The sequence below is a fragment of the Adiantum capillus-veneris genome, chromosome 27 (genome assembly GCF_014529385.1).
Source record: "Adiantum capillus-veneris isolate H3 chromosome 27, ASM1452938v2, whole genome shotgun sequence".
NCBI classification, from domain to species: domain Eukaryota; kingdom Viridiplantae; phylum Streptophyta; class Polypodiopsida; order Polypodiales; family Pteridaceae; genus Adiantum; species Adiantum capillus-veneris.
This window is the reverse complement of record NC_140957.1, coordinates 96,379,110-96,395,090: the sequence shown is the minus strand read 5'-3', so window position 1 is coordinate 96,395,090 and position 15,981 is coordinate 96,379,110. Positions and strand designations below refer to the sequence as shown.

General features: G+C 41.5%; 1 protein-coding gene and 1 pseudogene across 1 annotated transcript; both read left to right on the top strand.

Annotated features, from left to right (window-relative positions):
• The first annotated feature begins 572 nt into the window (after nucleotides 1-572).
• Nucleotides 573-3,105, top strand: LOC147422431 (uncharacterized; annotated as a pseudogene).
• A 9,299-nt stretch (nucleotides 3,106-12,404) lies between these two features.
• On the top strand, nucleotides 12,405-13,498 carry LOC147422430 (uncharacterized). The gene has a single exon (XM_086503674.1). The coding sequence runs from the start codon at nucleotides 12,479-12,481 to the stop codon at nucleotides 13,031-13,033; it is 555 nt and encodes a 184-aa protein (XP_086359800.1). The 5' UTR covers nucleotides 12,405-12,478; the 3' UTR covers nucleotides 13,034-13,498.
• The last annotated feature ends 2,483 nt before the right edge of the window (nucleotides 13,499-15,981 follow it).

The following is a 15,981-nucleotide window of genomic DNA, read 5'->3' as shown; positions in this document are numbered from 1 at the left end:
ATTGGAGTACTAATTGGGTTAAGCCTTTGCATAAAGGAGGGGATGTAAAGAATGTAAGCAACTACCGGACTATAATGATTGGGTCTCTTATGGCAAAGTTGTTTGGGTGCATAATGGAGATGAAATTGAGTGATTGGGCTGAAGAGAATGACAAGCGTACAAAAGGACAAGCGGGTTTTCGTCGATGCCATAGCACCATTGATCATCTTGTCACTCTTCATGTTCTCATGGAGGAAAGTCGGTTGAAAGGCAAGCGATTGTATTGTTGTTTTGTGGACTTTAAGAAAGCCTTTGATATGATTCCACGTAACAATTTGTGGAGAAGGATGGAAGAACTCCAAGTGCCAAGTGAGTTTATGCTTTCGGTTTCTCGAATCTATGAGAAGGTGATTTGTCAATTGCGCATAGGAAGAGAAATTTCAGAAATTTTTGTAAGCACTATTGGGGTTAAACAAGGATGTCCATTGTCACCAACTCTCTTTGGTCTATGCATCGATCAATTGGAACAAATGGTACTTGACTTTATGCAAGAAGAAGGCATTGAAGAGGTCACTATTTGTAATGCGGTAATCATGTTTTTTTTGTATGCGGATGATGTAGTGCTTCTAGCACACACTTTAGAAGATGCACAAAAGCTTATGGTTGTCCTTGAGAACTTTTGCTTGCATAGTGGGCTGATTGTAAATGAATCCAAAACAAAGGTTATGCTTGTGAAAACCAACCATAAGGAGAAGCCATGCATTGTGTACAACAACGAGACACTTGAAGTTGTTGAGAGCTTTAAGTACCTTGGCCTTGAGGTTCCATCCAATCACAAGTGGCATGAATGTGCTATGCGTTGTTTGGAAGCGGGAAAGAGAGCATATTATGCATTTGAGAACATGTGTAATGTGGGAAACATCAAGTGTTGGGTTCTCAAGAAGTATCTTTTTGATGCATTGGTGACACCGGTTCTTCTTTATGGAGTTGAAGTGTGGGGCGGGAGCATCTCAAAGTCTACTTGGAAAGAGTTTGAGAATGTCCAAAAGCGTTTTCTTACAAACTTTCTCCAAGTTAAGACACAAACACCATATATGCTCCTACTTCTTGAGTCGGGATTTCTTCCAATTGAGGTTATGGGCATGGAAAGGGTTGTGGAGTACATGATAAAGATGCGTCAAAACCCCTCACATCGACTTCCTACAATTGCATGGGAAGCAAGCAAAAAAGTTCAAAAGACGCATAAAAGCAAGATCTTGAGCACGGGATGGATGCAAGACATAAAGAAGTGGTTTGGGAGATGGGATGCATTACACTTGCTACATGATGCTTCAATTGACTCTCAAGTGAATGAAGCTTTTCTACAACGCCAATGTATTACGGCTTGGGAGAAACCCGGTGGGTCACGCTTCATACATTACACCACCTATATTGCCCCCAACTACAAAACCATGTTCTTCGCTGAGAGAGGAAACCGTACTCACACTTACATGCTTGAGCCTATTCCCTTGTCCGCGATACGCACTATCGCAGAAATTCGGCTTAGCTCCCATTTCCTTCGATGCGAGATAGGGCGTTGGGGCAATGGAGAAGAGTCAAATCGATTGTGCACATTATGCTCACTGCAAGTTCGAGAGTCTGAGTACCACACACTACTAGAGTGCTCAGCTTTTGATCACATCCGAACTTGCTTCTCTCACATTTTCAGCCATAACTTAGACCTACACACTTTCCTCTCCCAGCCAAAGTGTGGGCTCTCCATTGCGACTCTCATCACTACAATTTTGGAGCATCGAGAGTCACTCATCAGCCATACACATACTAAATCACATGTAACTTTGGTCCCATAGGTCATATTTGACCTCCGAGGACGATAATAAAATCTATCTATCTATCTATCTATCTCTCTCTCTCTCTCTCTCTCTCTCTCTCTCTCTCTCTCAAAACTTTAAAAAAGTTGTCCGCGCCGGACTGTTTTCAGCAGCTTTTTTTAAGTTTGAGAGAGAGAGAGAGAGAGAGAGAGAGAGAGAGAGAGCGGACTGTTTTCAACAGCTTTTTTTAAAGTTTTCTCTCTCTCTCTCTCTCTCTCTACCGAAAACTTAAATAAAGCTGTTGAAAACAGTCTGCTCTCTCTCTCTCTCTCTCTCTTTTTCTTTACCGAAAACTTAAAAAAAGCTATTGAAAACAGTAACTATTTAGCAGTTTTTTTAAAGTTTTCGGTAGAGAGAGAGAGAGAGATAGGCGCGGACTGTTTTCAACAGCTTTTTTAAGTTTTCAAGAGAGAGAGAGAGAGAGAGAGAGAGAGAGAGAGACGCTTCTCAACTCACCAAGTCACCTATTGAGTCTAGCGAAAAGTGTGAGAGAGAGAGGAAAAAAAACTACTAAAAACAGTCCGCGCCAGTGCGGACTATTTTCAATAGTTTTTTTTGGTTGAGAGAGAGAGAGAGAGAGAGAGAGAGAGAGAGAGAGAGAGAGAGAGAGAGAGAGAGAGAGAGAGAGAGAGACTTGTGGAGCTTGCGATGGCTGTCGATATTTGAGAGAACGTGGTAGATAGAGCTCAAAGCTCTGCTCGACCAAGCTACACAACGTCGTCGCGACCTCATGTGAAGAGTCTTATATCCTCTGAGATATAGATATTAGAAATGGTAGCAGCCTTGTCTGCGCAATGTCAAGGGAAGGTCACATTACCTCATGCCTCAAAAAGTCAAAGATCATCTACTCATTATAAAGCTTGTCTAGTTTTAGCTGGGATCAAGATGTTTAAAAGTAAAAGATATTGATATCTCTCTTCAAGGGGCCTCCAAGGAGAAAATTGATGTTGATGTGGATTTTAAGGCAAGATTCTTGGAGTTGAAGGTCCATTATATTGATGGCAAGAATTATCGTATGGGTGATTATCGTCTGGGTGTGTCGTGTCTGTGTAAAGCTATCGTACCTGAGAAATGTAGTGTCATTGTTAGGCCTACTCGGATGAACATTATTTTGAAGAAGCGGGAGAAGGGCACTTGGCAATATCTTCATGGGAATGAAGACAAGTCTAAGCTATGGAGTGATGATAAAGAACCCATGTCTGGGCTCATGCAAATAATGAGGAATTTTTTACTTTGTTGCGGCTTTGTACTATAGAAAGCCGAGAGCTTCATGGTAGGATAGGTGGTTTGGGGTCATGGTGAGAGTCCATGGTAGTTTTAACTTCTTTTGGAGATGTCGCTAATGGTATAAGTTTTTATATTCTGGTATAGAAGTAAATCCATCCACTTGATTTGTCCAGAGAGTTGTCATCAATGTTCCCAGGGAAAATCATACAAATTTTCCCTTATGGTAGATTCAAACCTAGGAAAGTTTTCCCACTAATCGGCATTTTTTACAAACTCTATTTTTATGAATTCTCCAAGCCGGGGATTTTCTCCCTCTCCATCTATTTTGGATTTTCAACATCTAGTGCTCACCCAAAACATTTGTGAGAGAAACTAGTGATAAAATCGGCTCAAGGTTAAGTTGAGGCACACTTTTCTCAAACATTGGTTGGCATGGTAGCGGCATCAAACCTCCATTTTTTGGTCGAGAGAGAGAGGTTTCTCAAATCACATATAGATCTGAGAGAGAGAGAGAGAGAGAGAGAGAGAGAGAGAGAGAGAGAGAGAGAGAGAGAGAGAGAGAGAGAGAGAGAGAGAGAGAGAGAGAGAGAGAGAGAGAGAGAGAGAGAGAGAGAGTCGGCGTGGTAGCTGCATTAAACCTCCAAAAACTAAAAAAAAAACCCACAAAACTCAAATAAAATATTTTGTGACTTCAATATTGATAGAATGCCACATGAGATGCTGCTTATAACAAAGCTCAATGTTTGTGAGAAAGTAGCTCGGTTTTTTCTTTGCTCGAGAATGTTCGTTCGTCATTTGGTAAGACTCAAAAAAAAAGAGATTGGACGATGACAGCATAGCAACAACAATGATGGGCCACCATCAAGGAACACCACTAGTTCCAAGACGGCTTGAGCCGTCACGACCACAGTGGAACATGACGCCATGCAACCCCAATTTGTCCCCTATCCGACACCGCCTTTCACACGCCACAATAGCCAACATAAAGAGTGGCCCAAACTAAAGTCTTCCTCACCCACCAACCCACCCTTTGAACGGCCAGAATCTCACCAACCATAGCCATCAAATTTATTTTCTTAGTTTCTATCACTCTCAACAACCTGCATGATAGATTTAACGTCCCTCCTTTTACAAGTGCTCCCATTGCTCACAGTTGGGGTTGGCTACATGTATGCAAAGTTCTTGTCATAAAATCTAATATAAGTACCCCAAATGATTTTCTCATATTAAACTGATCATTTAATGTGGGAAAATAAATGGGAACAAGAGTTAGAATATAGACATGTGCTTTTAGATCTATCTCAGCACGGGACCAAAGGGAGAGAAGGCAACGGGTCCAAAAGGGAGATGGTCTATCAAAGAGCAATGACCAGATAGTGGAGCTTAAAATACCTTAGGGTTGGCTTCATTAAAGACCTCCAAAGGTTTGTGTTAAAATTCCTTAGACATAGGACCTTAAGCAAGTTAGGGCTGACCTTGAGGTGGAAACCTTGCCCAAGCTTGAGGTGCTTCTCGTGCTTGCTGACTAAGGTGCTTGAGGTGCTTGTCATGCTTGATGACTAAGGTGCTTGAGGTGCTTGTCATGATTGATGATTAAGGTGCTTGAGTTGCTTGTCATGCTTGTGCTAAAATTCAAAGGGGATCCCTACACAAGAGGGGGCGAGCCATGAAGCTAGGGGATGAGAGAGAACACTCACACACACTTTCAAGGCAAGCCAAGACTGAAGAGGAGGTCCAATGAGAATTTAGTTCAATTAAATAATTATCCAAGAAATATTCAAGCCCTCTCTCCTATAGGGGTGAGGAGGACACTTGTCCAAATGCTAACCTTGTTGCTTGATATGACTAAAAGCATGTGATTGGCTAGGCTTGTGGAGGTCCAATCAAGTCCAAGCTTGAGCTAGAAGGGGGGGGTCAAACCAAGCAAGAAGGGGGTATTCTTGTTGATATACACTCTCTCCCACAAACACACTCGGACATTCTCTCCCTATGTGAAGAGCAAGAGCTTCATCTCCTTCTCCAAGCTTGAGAAGTTGAGAGCCTACACCAACAACTCTTGGCTACGGAATGCAAATCCAACCAAGAGCCATGCTTCAAAGAAAAATCTTGTTATCTTCTTCATCTCCATTACTATGCTACTATGCTATGCTAAGCTACAAGAGTAATGCCAAGTGAGGAAACTATTTCTTTCTCGTATGCTACTTCTTCTTCCTCTTCCCTACCCTCACTCCCTGCTAGCTCTCTCCACCTTCAAAGGTGTTTTAGGTCTTGGGATTAAGGTCGAGGACAAGTTAATGCTTTGGTAACATAGTTAAGGGTATAATCTTGGTGCATGAAGCTTACCATCTTCATTGCACCAACAAGGTCTCAAGGAACACAAATCTTGTATTGTACCAAGTCTCTCTCTTCATGGGATAATCTATAATACAAAAGCCATTTGGAGGGGGGACCATGGCTCCAAGTAAATCCGATCTTCAACTATCGTGAATTTCTCTCTCTCTCTCTCTCTCTCTCTCTCTCACACACACACACACACACACACACACACACACACACACACACACACACAAGTATTGTTCATGCCAAGCTAATTAGGTGTAATGTTCATTTTGATACCTTTAATCAAGTACTCTTCTTATGCTCAAAGAGAGAAATCAAAGGAAGAAAAAGGCGAGAAAGAGGTCATCTACTTCTCCATCTTCATCATCTTCCTCCTGTTCCGATGAAAGCAGTGGTTTTTCTCCTAGCTACTAACCCTAATTTTAAGGACATACTGTCAGCCCTTGCCTTAGGGAAGAAAGAAGAACCATTCACCTTGCAGGATGGTTATCTTCTCCATGGCAATTGGCTATGTGTTACTCACTCCCTTCATGAGAAATTGATGTATGAACCCCATGCTCCTCCCTATGCGGGGCATAGAGGGATTCAACCTACTCTTTAAGGAGTAGAGATGTATTTTTATGGCCCACCATAAAAGTGGACATAGAAGAGTATCTTTCAAAATGTGTGGTATGCCAAAAGACAAAGTATGATAGAGGAAAGCAACCTCGATTACTCCAGCCATTGCCAATCCCTAATTCACCATGGGAGAGAATATCCATGGATTTATCTTTAAATTACCCAAGTCTATCCATGGGAATACATGAATATGAACAATAATCGACAGGTTTAACAAGCAAGCACACTTTATTCCTGTCGAAAAGACTCTTAAGGCACACCAAATGGCAATACTCTTCATATCCCATATTTTCAAACACCATGGATTCCCAACATCCATCGTGTCAAATAGAGATCCTATAATGACCAGTAATTTTTAGAAAGGTCTCTTTGAAAATCTAGGTACAAGGTTAAATTTCTCTTCGGCCTATCACCCACAAACCTATGGCCAAAGTGAGACAGCTAACCTTACGATTCTTGATCTACTAAAGACCTATCTTACAAAAGTAGATCAACCCTCACAATGGGAGAAGTATCTACCACTTGTAGACTATGCTTACAATAACATTGTCCATACTACTACAAGAAAGACACCTTTTGAAATCATTGAGGGAAGACCAAAAAGTCCCTTGCTACTTAAGGTACATGGGAAGATCTTCGTTGTCGATGAGTATAGCCAAGACCTACAAGAATATTTCCAAAAGATTAAGGAGGCTATATCCATCTCCCAACAAAGGAAAAAATCTACTTCTAACAAACACAGAAGGGCCTTAACGCTCAAAGAAAAGGATTGGGTCTTACTTAAGTTTCCCAAGGCTCGATTGAGGCAAACTACAGACAAAAATCCTACGGGCCACCAAAGTATTATACTAAATTAGCAAAAAGATACTATGGTCCTTTTCAAATTTTAAAACCAATCAATGAGATGGCTTATCAACTCAAGTTGCCCAACCATTGGCCCGTACACAATGCTTTTCATGTGAGCCTACTCAAGCCTTACAAAGGAGAGCCACCAAGAGAACCAATTATTGAAGACCCCCCAGAGATCGAAGATCAAGAAGAGGTGCTATAAGCCGAAGCTATCCTTCAACATGAGGACAAGGTACTAAGACATGGTAAGATTATCCGACGGTATCTTATTTAGTTGAAAAAATTATCCTTTTGAAGATGCTAGATGGATGCAAGGAACACAGCTTAAGGATAGCATGAACCTTGTCAATGCTTAGAATGTTACACTAGAGTAAAAAAATGTAAATGTTTCTTTTAAATGAACAATGTTTTTGTCTTATAAGACTAGATCTCTCTTTTTATTGAGCACAAATTTAAGTAGTATGCATGCTTATGATCATGTTTGTGATGACGACGTCTCCAAAACACCAAGTAGAATTTGTCACTCTACTTTGAAAGTATGATATGGACTAAAGAGCAGACATGTTTGTGGCAGCTAAGTCTCCCAAGCACCAAATGGATTTTTCATCCACTTTGGAATGATGTCGTAGGGTAAAAAGGGATCCTCTACCCGCTAAGAAACATAGGCTAATGACTAAGAATTTATCTTCTCTACCTCATAGTCGAGGATGACTACGATTTCAAGAGAGAGGTAATGTCATAAACTCTAATATCTAACTAACCCAAATAATTTTCTCATATTGAACTGATCATTTAATGTGGGAAAAAGATAAAAATGGGAACAAGAGTTAGAATATAGACATGTGCTTTTAGATCTATCTTAGCACGAGACCAAAGGGAGAGAAGGCAACGGGTCCAAAAGGCAGATGGTCTATCAAAGAGGAATGGCCAGATAATGGAGCTTAAAAGACCTTAGGGTTAGCTTCATTAAAGACCTCCAAAGGTTAGTGTTAAAAGTCCTTAGACCTAGGACCTTAAGCAAGTTGGGGGTAACCTTTAGGTGGCAACCTTGCCCACGCTTGAGGTGCTTGTCGTGCTTGCTGACTAAGGTGCTTGTCATGCTTGATGATTCAATCAAATCTTGGCTACACCCACACATCAACTAAAAAGGTGGCAATAATATGTTAAACAAAGAAACCAACATGCTTTACTATTGGTCACTGACTAGTAGCAAAAGTTGTTACAAAATATTACACGGATATAAAAAACGCATCACAAATACAAAATTTGAGTTACTTAAACGCTTTAATATGGCCGCAACATAAAAGTTAAAATGGATAACCACTAGTTTAGGTAGAGATAATTACATCTGATGTGTTTTTAGGCCCATCTGATCCTATGAAAATGTACTTTTTAAGTGTTGTTATGTTCATGCATGTTCATTGAGCTGATTTGATGTTATTTTGGAGAGAAACCCCACGTTCGGCAACAACTATATTCACAAGAACGACGAATAGGACCACCCAAAGCCTCATCATGTTTGGGAAAGAATCCCGCATGATGCAATCATCCTTACATGCATCCCATGCATCTTGAAAGCTTTTACGTCTTTACAGGGATAATGCTTTGGACTTAAAAGTTTACAAGCATAAAAAATAGGCATTCCTATTGAAGTATTGCCTTCAAATTATCTACAACCTTAACAACCAATTGGTTCCAAGAAGCAGACACTCTTCAAAAGAACTGCCTCTATTGCTTCCCGCAATGCTATCATATCTTAGCTTGTGAACATGTATGTATGTGCCTGCATCAAAAAAACTAAATTCTCTAGACTTCGTATGCTAGATAAATTGTTGCAAATACTTTGTTCCACAACTTATAGAGTCCCTCAAGAATTTTTTTTTCCAAGTTTCTTGAGGATAACCTGATATGTTTGCAATGTCCACAAGATCTGATTGGAAGTGGCAATTTAGAACATTAAGCTCTAAGCATACATAAGCCAGCAGGTGAATACAAAATTGAACAACATAAGCCATGAGCTTAGCGTAAATGGTTGGACTTTCCTTGCCAAATTCAGTGATCAATGCAAGCATGACCTTCACTGTGTGTTCCATCACTTGGCCACATGAAAGCCATCTCACATAATGGATAAATAGCATGGTGAGCTCAAGAAAATCCAATGCTCCTTCGACCAATTTAAATTCTTCCATTCTTTTTCCAAATGCATGAAGCCAAGTGTAGATGCTTCTACATTACTTGTCCAGATGCATAAACTCAGGAAAGAGACCAACAGCTTAACTTGCTGCAAGGTTTTTCTTAATGGGCAAGGCAATGCACTAGAAGAAGATGGGGAATCACAACTTTCAATTTTGTTGTGAGTCCACTTTTGCAGGCTACCATAGCTGACCATCCATCAATAGCAATCTACAGAAGTTTGTGAAGGCATAATTGCATCTCTTTTTAAAACTTAAGGATAGCATCAAACTTTGCTTTTGCTCTGCAGTCCTCAGTTTTCAGAAGCCTCACAAACACAACATGGCTGTCTTTTAGGTAGTTCACATACATATTATCTGGCTTTCCTTTTCCTCGGTATGTGCTGTCATCTACCATAAGAGAGTACCAAGGGCCGACTTGAGTTTGTTTGTATAGAGCATTCCAAAGAAAATCTCTCTCTCTCTCTCTCTCTCTCTCTCTCTCTCTCTCTCTCTCTCTCTCTCTCCCTCCCCATGTAGGGCTACACGCTACAACTTTCAATTAGTGAAATCTCTCCCCATGAAAATCTGCATGCATGTGGCATTTTAGGCCCGAGCATCAGAATCATACGGATTTAGACATACTTGGTGAACTTGGGCAGCACAGTGCTAGCGCTTGCCTTAGAGACCTGGAGCTTGGAAGTTAGAGAGAGTGCCAGTGCTTGCCTTGAGGCTTGGAGACGTGGAGCTTGGAGCTAGAAAGAGTAACACAGAGGAGTCTTGAGGATTAGCTGTTGGCCTTCTCTCCACTGCTAGTGTGGTTAGAACACAAAGCTCCCGTGCTCAATGGACTAGAATGCGTGTAATGGAATTTGCCTATTCAATTTGAGAGTAGCAGAATTTAATGAGAGTACTTTCAAGAAATGATTTTGTGAGCATAGCGGGTTGACATAATTGAAGATAGCAACATAATCATAGCAATTAGTTAACTTGGCATAGACAATACTTTTGCAAGAGAGAGAATTTAGAGAACATGATAACAGTTGAGGACCGGATTTATGTGGAGCCGGTCCCCCCTCCAATAGGCATTTGTATTATGATTTCTCCCATAAAAAGAGACTTGTTACAATACATTCTTTGTGTTCCTTGTGACCTAGGTGAAGCAATGAAGATGGAAAGCTTCATGCATCACCATCATAGCATAACCTAAACTTGAAGAAAGCTTTAACTATACCAAGACTCAGTCCCAAGACCTCAAACACCTTCGAAGGTGGAGAGAGCTAGCAGGGAATGAGGGTAGGGAAGAGGAAGAATAAACATTTCGTAGGAGAAAGAATTAGTTCCTCACTTATCATACTCTTGTTGCTAGCATACATAATAGCATAGTAATGAAGAAGAAGGAGATGGCAAGCTTAAGCATTGAAGCATGGCTCTTGGTTGGATTTGCACTCCATAGCCAAGAGTGTTGGTGTAGGCTCTCAACCTTTACTTGCTTGGAGAGGGAGCTCTTCACTTTGCATAACACACAATGAGAGTGCTTGTGAGTGTGTGTGGGTGAGTATACCCCCTAAGCACCCCCCTAGCTTGCTTGGGTCGACCCCCCCTTGTAGCTCATGCTTGAAGCTCATTGGACCCCTCTAGGCCTAGCCAATCACAAGAAGAAGCCATTACAAGCAACAGGGATAACCTTGGGACAAGTGTCCCCCTTTCCCCTTTGAGAGAGAGGACCTTGATAAATGCAAAAACAATTAGATAATTCAAGTAATTTATCATTGGACCCCTTTGAAGCCTAGCCAATAGGCTTCAAGCAACACATGAAGGTAACATGGGTAGCGACCTGACATGTGTCCTTGCTGCCTCTTCAAGCTGGGGCTTCCCTTGTGAGTGTGAGTGTGTGTTCTCTCTCTAATCCCTAGGAAAAGGGCTCGCCCCCCTTCTTGTAGGGATGCTTTTGACTTTAGGAGCTCAAGCACCTTAGTCATCAAGCATGACAAAGCACTTGGACTAGGGGGTATTCCCACAAGCATCTCAGGCAAGCATGTCAAGGCACCTCAAGCACCTTAATCAAGCGGCAAGTCAAGCACCTCAAGCATGGAGTAAGTCAAGCACCTCAAGCACCTTAATCAAGCACCTCAAGCACGACAAGCACCTCAAGCAGGTCAAGCACCTCGAGCTTGGGCCGGGTTCCCACCTCAAGCTCAGCCCTAGCTTACCTAAGGTCAAAGGACTTTTACACACATTATTGGAGGTCTTCAATGAAGCTAACCCTAAGGTCTTATGCTCCATTGGTTAGCCTTGCTCGTGATAGACCATCTTCCATTTGGGCCCCTTTACTATTGGCCCCGTGTTGAGATAGATCTATAAGCACATATCTATATCTTAACACTTGTTCCCATTTATTCTCCCACATTAAATGATCAATTTAATATGAGAAAATCATTTGGGTTGGTTAGATATTAGATTTTATGACAATGCGTGCTATTTTTTGTACCTCTAAGCTCTCAAGTGATGAGTCTCAACAACGAATCCTTGATTTTACAACTTGCAAACTTTGTAAAATTTTTTTGTACCTCTGAGCTCTCGAGTGATGAGTCTCAACAACGAATCCTTGATTTTACAACTTGCAAACTCTGTAAAAATCTAAACCATTTTCAGGATTCACATTATGAGCCCAAAAAAAAAAGACCTTGAAAACTTGACATTGTCTCATGAAATGGTGTTAGTCATCCACATCATATCATAAAATATTATAAATGCCTCATTGGGAAGGACTACAACCATGCATAAATCTTAAAGGAAGGCCTAGAAGGGTTAAACATTAAAATTAAATGATAATAACTATAAATAAGTGGGAAAATTACCCAAATACCCTTGAAACTTGTGGAAATTCTCAAAATACCCCTTAAATTTTAAAAATTCCCAATATACCCTTGCATCATTTTGGGATGGATTTGCCCCAATGGTTGCATAGTCTAATGTTTATGACATTGGAGATCTACCTTTAAGCGTCTTCGACAAAATCATTCACCAATGAGCTCACAAATAGAGGCATTTGTGCTAAAAAATGATGAAGGATTTCATCTGAAGAGGCCTCAATCCCACCTAAAATCCTAGTTCTATCATCTTTGATTTAGAAGAACCAACTTCAAATTAGTCTTAGAGATGTTTGCGAGTTTATTTTGGGGTATTTTGGGACTATTGGCGGGCATTTTGGGAAATTTTGACCAAATATGAGGGTGTGTTGGGAATATTTGAAATTTGAGGGGTATTTTGAGAATTTCCACAAAGGTATTTTGGTAATTTTCCAAATAAATATTATTAATTTGGATCTAATTTTCTCTCTGTCTCTCTTCGCGCAAGATGTGATTATCTTTCCACAGAACGTAAACCCTAACGTCTCTTTAGCTCCTGGGCTGGCTGGCAATGGAACCTACAGATAGCTGCAGCAATACTCCGCCTTCTCCTCCGACCTCCACACAGCTATGGACTGCGAGCCCCATCCGGATTCGAAACTCTGCTGCGCGTCCCAGAAGATCTCTTCTCTCCACTCATTTTTCTGTCGAGGAGGGAAAGGTCGCAAAAATCGAAAGCCTCTTGTCTGCGGATGGGCTTTCGAAGAGTTTACCATCGCCATGCATATCAGCGTTCTTGGACAAGCAGGAGGAGGAAGCGCTTGAGCCCACGACTCCCCCTTCTACAGCCTTCTTCCTTGTGCCTCCCATGGCACCCAGAAAGAGCTCGAAGCATCGTCCTCCTCCAAGGGGGAAGCACAAGCCTCGCAGGCTTCTGTTTAGTGAGGGTGATGCAAATTCTGCTGATGAAGGAGGTGAAGCAGGCTCCAATTCTTCTCAACTGCCCAGCGGTACGACAAACAATGGTACTCTCACTCCCCCACATCAATCTTTCAACAGTTTTTCAATGTCTCCTTCTTCAACAGCCAATCCTCCTCGAAGGATTCGCATGCGGGATCTTCGTTAGTCACCAGGTTGGAGTTCCCCTTTATCTCTTATTTCTGCCCTACCATCTGCATGTCCAAAGTTGCAGAAAGAGGTGCGGTCCATTCATACAGATCGAACAGAGCCGTTATGCTCTGATTTGTAGTTCCTCTGAAGCAGAGGAAAAGATAGACAGGCGGGTAATACCCTCTATTTTTAAAAGGAGCTGAATCTTGTCGCTAGGTACATCGAGCATGAGGCCTCTGTATGGGTAGATAGTCGAAGTAAAGAAGCACACAAAGGCATGCTGTTTGCGCCGAGAGGCTAAAGGTCTTACTGATGGAGCTTTACACAGGAATGAAGGAAGCTTGCATCATTTATTTCATCAACTTCATGGCTGAGTTTTTCGTCTGCTGGCTGTTGTACTCCTTTGGCTCTATTGATCATGACGTCTTTTCAAAATTGACTCGGCGAATGCAGAGGCAGGTCATTTTTTGAATTGTGTGAATCTTGTGGGTATGATGAAGGAAATGCTTGTCATTTTAGATTCGTTCAGCGTTGCCTGTCAATCAAATTGGCTGCATAGAATTGAATGTAGAAGAAATTAATGCCAGGTGTTTTAGCTGATGACGACACTCGATATGTCCGGTTTAGGCTATATGGATTTCAAGGTGTGTGTTTTGGCCTTTGTCTCTCCTAAGCTTGTGCAGTGATCAGCCAGTCAAATTTCTGGATATACTTGAACAATACACCAGCAATGTTGTGTCCCCTATACTGGTCTTGCAGAAGCTTAGGCTAAACAGACACCAAAACCCACCTGCCCATCCCATCTTGGGACGGGTGGGCGAGGTTTACACACTGGGCTACCTGACAGTTTGTATGTATTTTAAACCGGGGCCACACCAGCATGATATCAATTCCAGAAAGCTGTCTACAGATGCTTGTTTCTAATAGCTTTTGAGCCCCACAACGCCCTCCTCACACCACCACCTTTCTTGTGCCTTCCATGGTCCCATAAAGAGAGAGCCTGAAGCATGAAAGGTTGTCATGTAGGCCCCACAGGTTTGTTCTCCAACTGATTGGGAGGCAATCATAGTGTTTTTTTCTTCGAAATGTCCTGGTTATTGGAAGCAGCAATGGTGTGTTCATATGCCCACCCACATCAATTGTTAGGCAATTTTGGAAGGTTCTATAATTCGATAGGCAGTCCTTGCCGGAGGATTTGCATCACAAGATACCTGCTTCATGTTATGAATATAACTTCAAGATGCGGCTTTGGATCAGGTGTGCAGGACATTTAATATCATTCACCCTCAATTTGGACTTTTGAAGAGGTTTTATTATGTTGTTCTGCCTACACAGTTCTTGTGGAGATTAGAGGACAGGGCAGGACGAGATTCAGTATTGAGTTAGGAGGCGGCTGCATGCTGATTGTTGATCAAGTAGATTTTCTTGCTAGTGCTGGAATGGTGAGACTTTTTAGCAGTGTATCCTAAAGTCCTTTTGAGTCAAAAGATCGTTTACAATCTAGGAGGTCTTATACGAGTCTTCCTTCTAAGAGGCTGTTTCTATTATAGTAGCAAATATAAATATCATGCAGTAAAGCTTGTAGCGATTTCTATGCTTCTGCGATGAGTATGTCAAGTATGAGAAGCTTTTTGTGCAGATTGTATCCACTTGCAAGTGGTCTCTGCAGATGCTGTCACTCTTCTGCCTTGTAAAACTGTAGTAAAGGTTGGATGTGGAAGCCAGTGAGAGGGACCCTTTCTGTTCTAGATGAAGAGTCCAAATTGAGGGTAAGGTAAGTCTTTGTTTGGCATAAGTTCAGTGCTGATAGTTACCTTCTTGTGTGCGCTAATGTAGAAGTTTGCTCCTCATTAGTTGAAGAGTACCCTCGCTGAATCAGCCTCGCCAAAAAGCTTGTCGAATCACCCCACGACGTGTGCGCGCGAGAGAGAGAGAGAGAGAGAGAGAGAGAGAGAGAGAGAGAGAGAGAGAGAGAGAGAGAGAGAGAGAGAGAGAGTGTTAGATTGGTTATGCCATTTCCCTCTTGAACAACAAGTTTTGAGCTCAATTCTCCTCGTCGGATAGATATTTAAGGTCTCTTGGGATAGTTTCCTTCCACTATTCTCTCTATAAGGTCTCTTGGGATAGTTTCCTTCCACTATTCTCTCTATAAGGTCTCTTGGGATAGTTTCCTTTCTCTTGGGATAGTTTCCTTCCACTATTCTCTCTATCCAACGAGGAGAATTGAACTCAAAACTTGTTGTTCAAGAGGGAAATGGCATAACCAATCTACCACTCTCTCTCTCTCTCTCTCTCTCTCTCTCTCTCTCTATGTTTTCTCTACTACACTTGGGCAGTACTGCCGGCAGATTGAAAGCGGTGCATGTTGTGCAGGAGTTTTGAATCAATGTTAGGAGAGAAGCTTGTCTGTATTGGCGGGCACCTCATAATTGGTGTTCCCTAAACTAGTGAATCGCCACCAATGGCATGCTACCTAAACTGATAACTACCAAATCTTCAATGAGGTGCTACATGAATTGGTATATCTATGTGAAAGCTGTGCTGCCGAAATTGGCTAATTTGCACTAGTGGTCACAATGGCCTACATAAGAGGATGAGAAACAGTGTGTAACCGGACCTTATAGAAATCTAGGCTTATAGGAACAACTAGTAGATTATAATTAGAACTAACAATCTAAAGATTTGCAAGCAATAAGAATCTATGGAACCCCTCTCCCATGCAAAGTACTCCTTTGACCTTGCTAAATCAATAAAGCCTTGGAATACACCACCACGTGGTACAAATCTTATTAATATTCTACACCTATACCAAATCTATTGCTAGAAGTGATTGCTATTACAACCAACTATAGCCCAAAATGAAAATAAATTTGAGAAAATATGATCCATGCATCAAAAAGCATCTAGAAAAATACAATTCTCATAGAGCATATTCCATCCTTTGCCCATATAATGTCATGGTAA

Bases quoted from the DNA above. Each gene is read 5' to 3' on its own strand.
- LOC147422430 (XM_086503674.1), top strand. From the start codon at position 12,479: ATGGAACCTACAGATAGCTGCAGCAATACTCCGCCTTCTCCTCCGACC.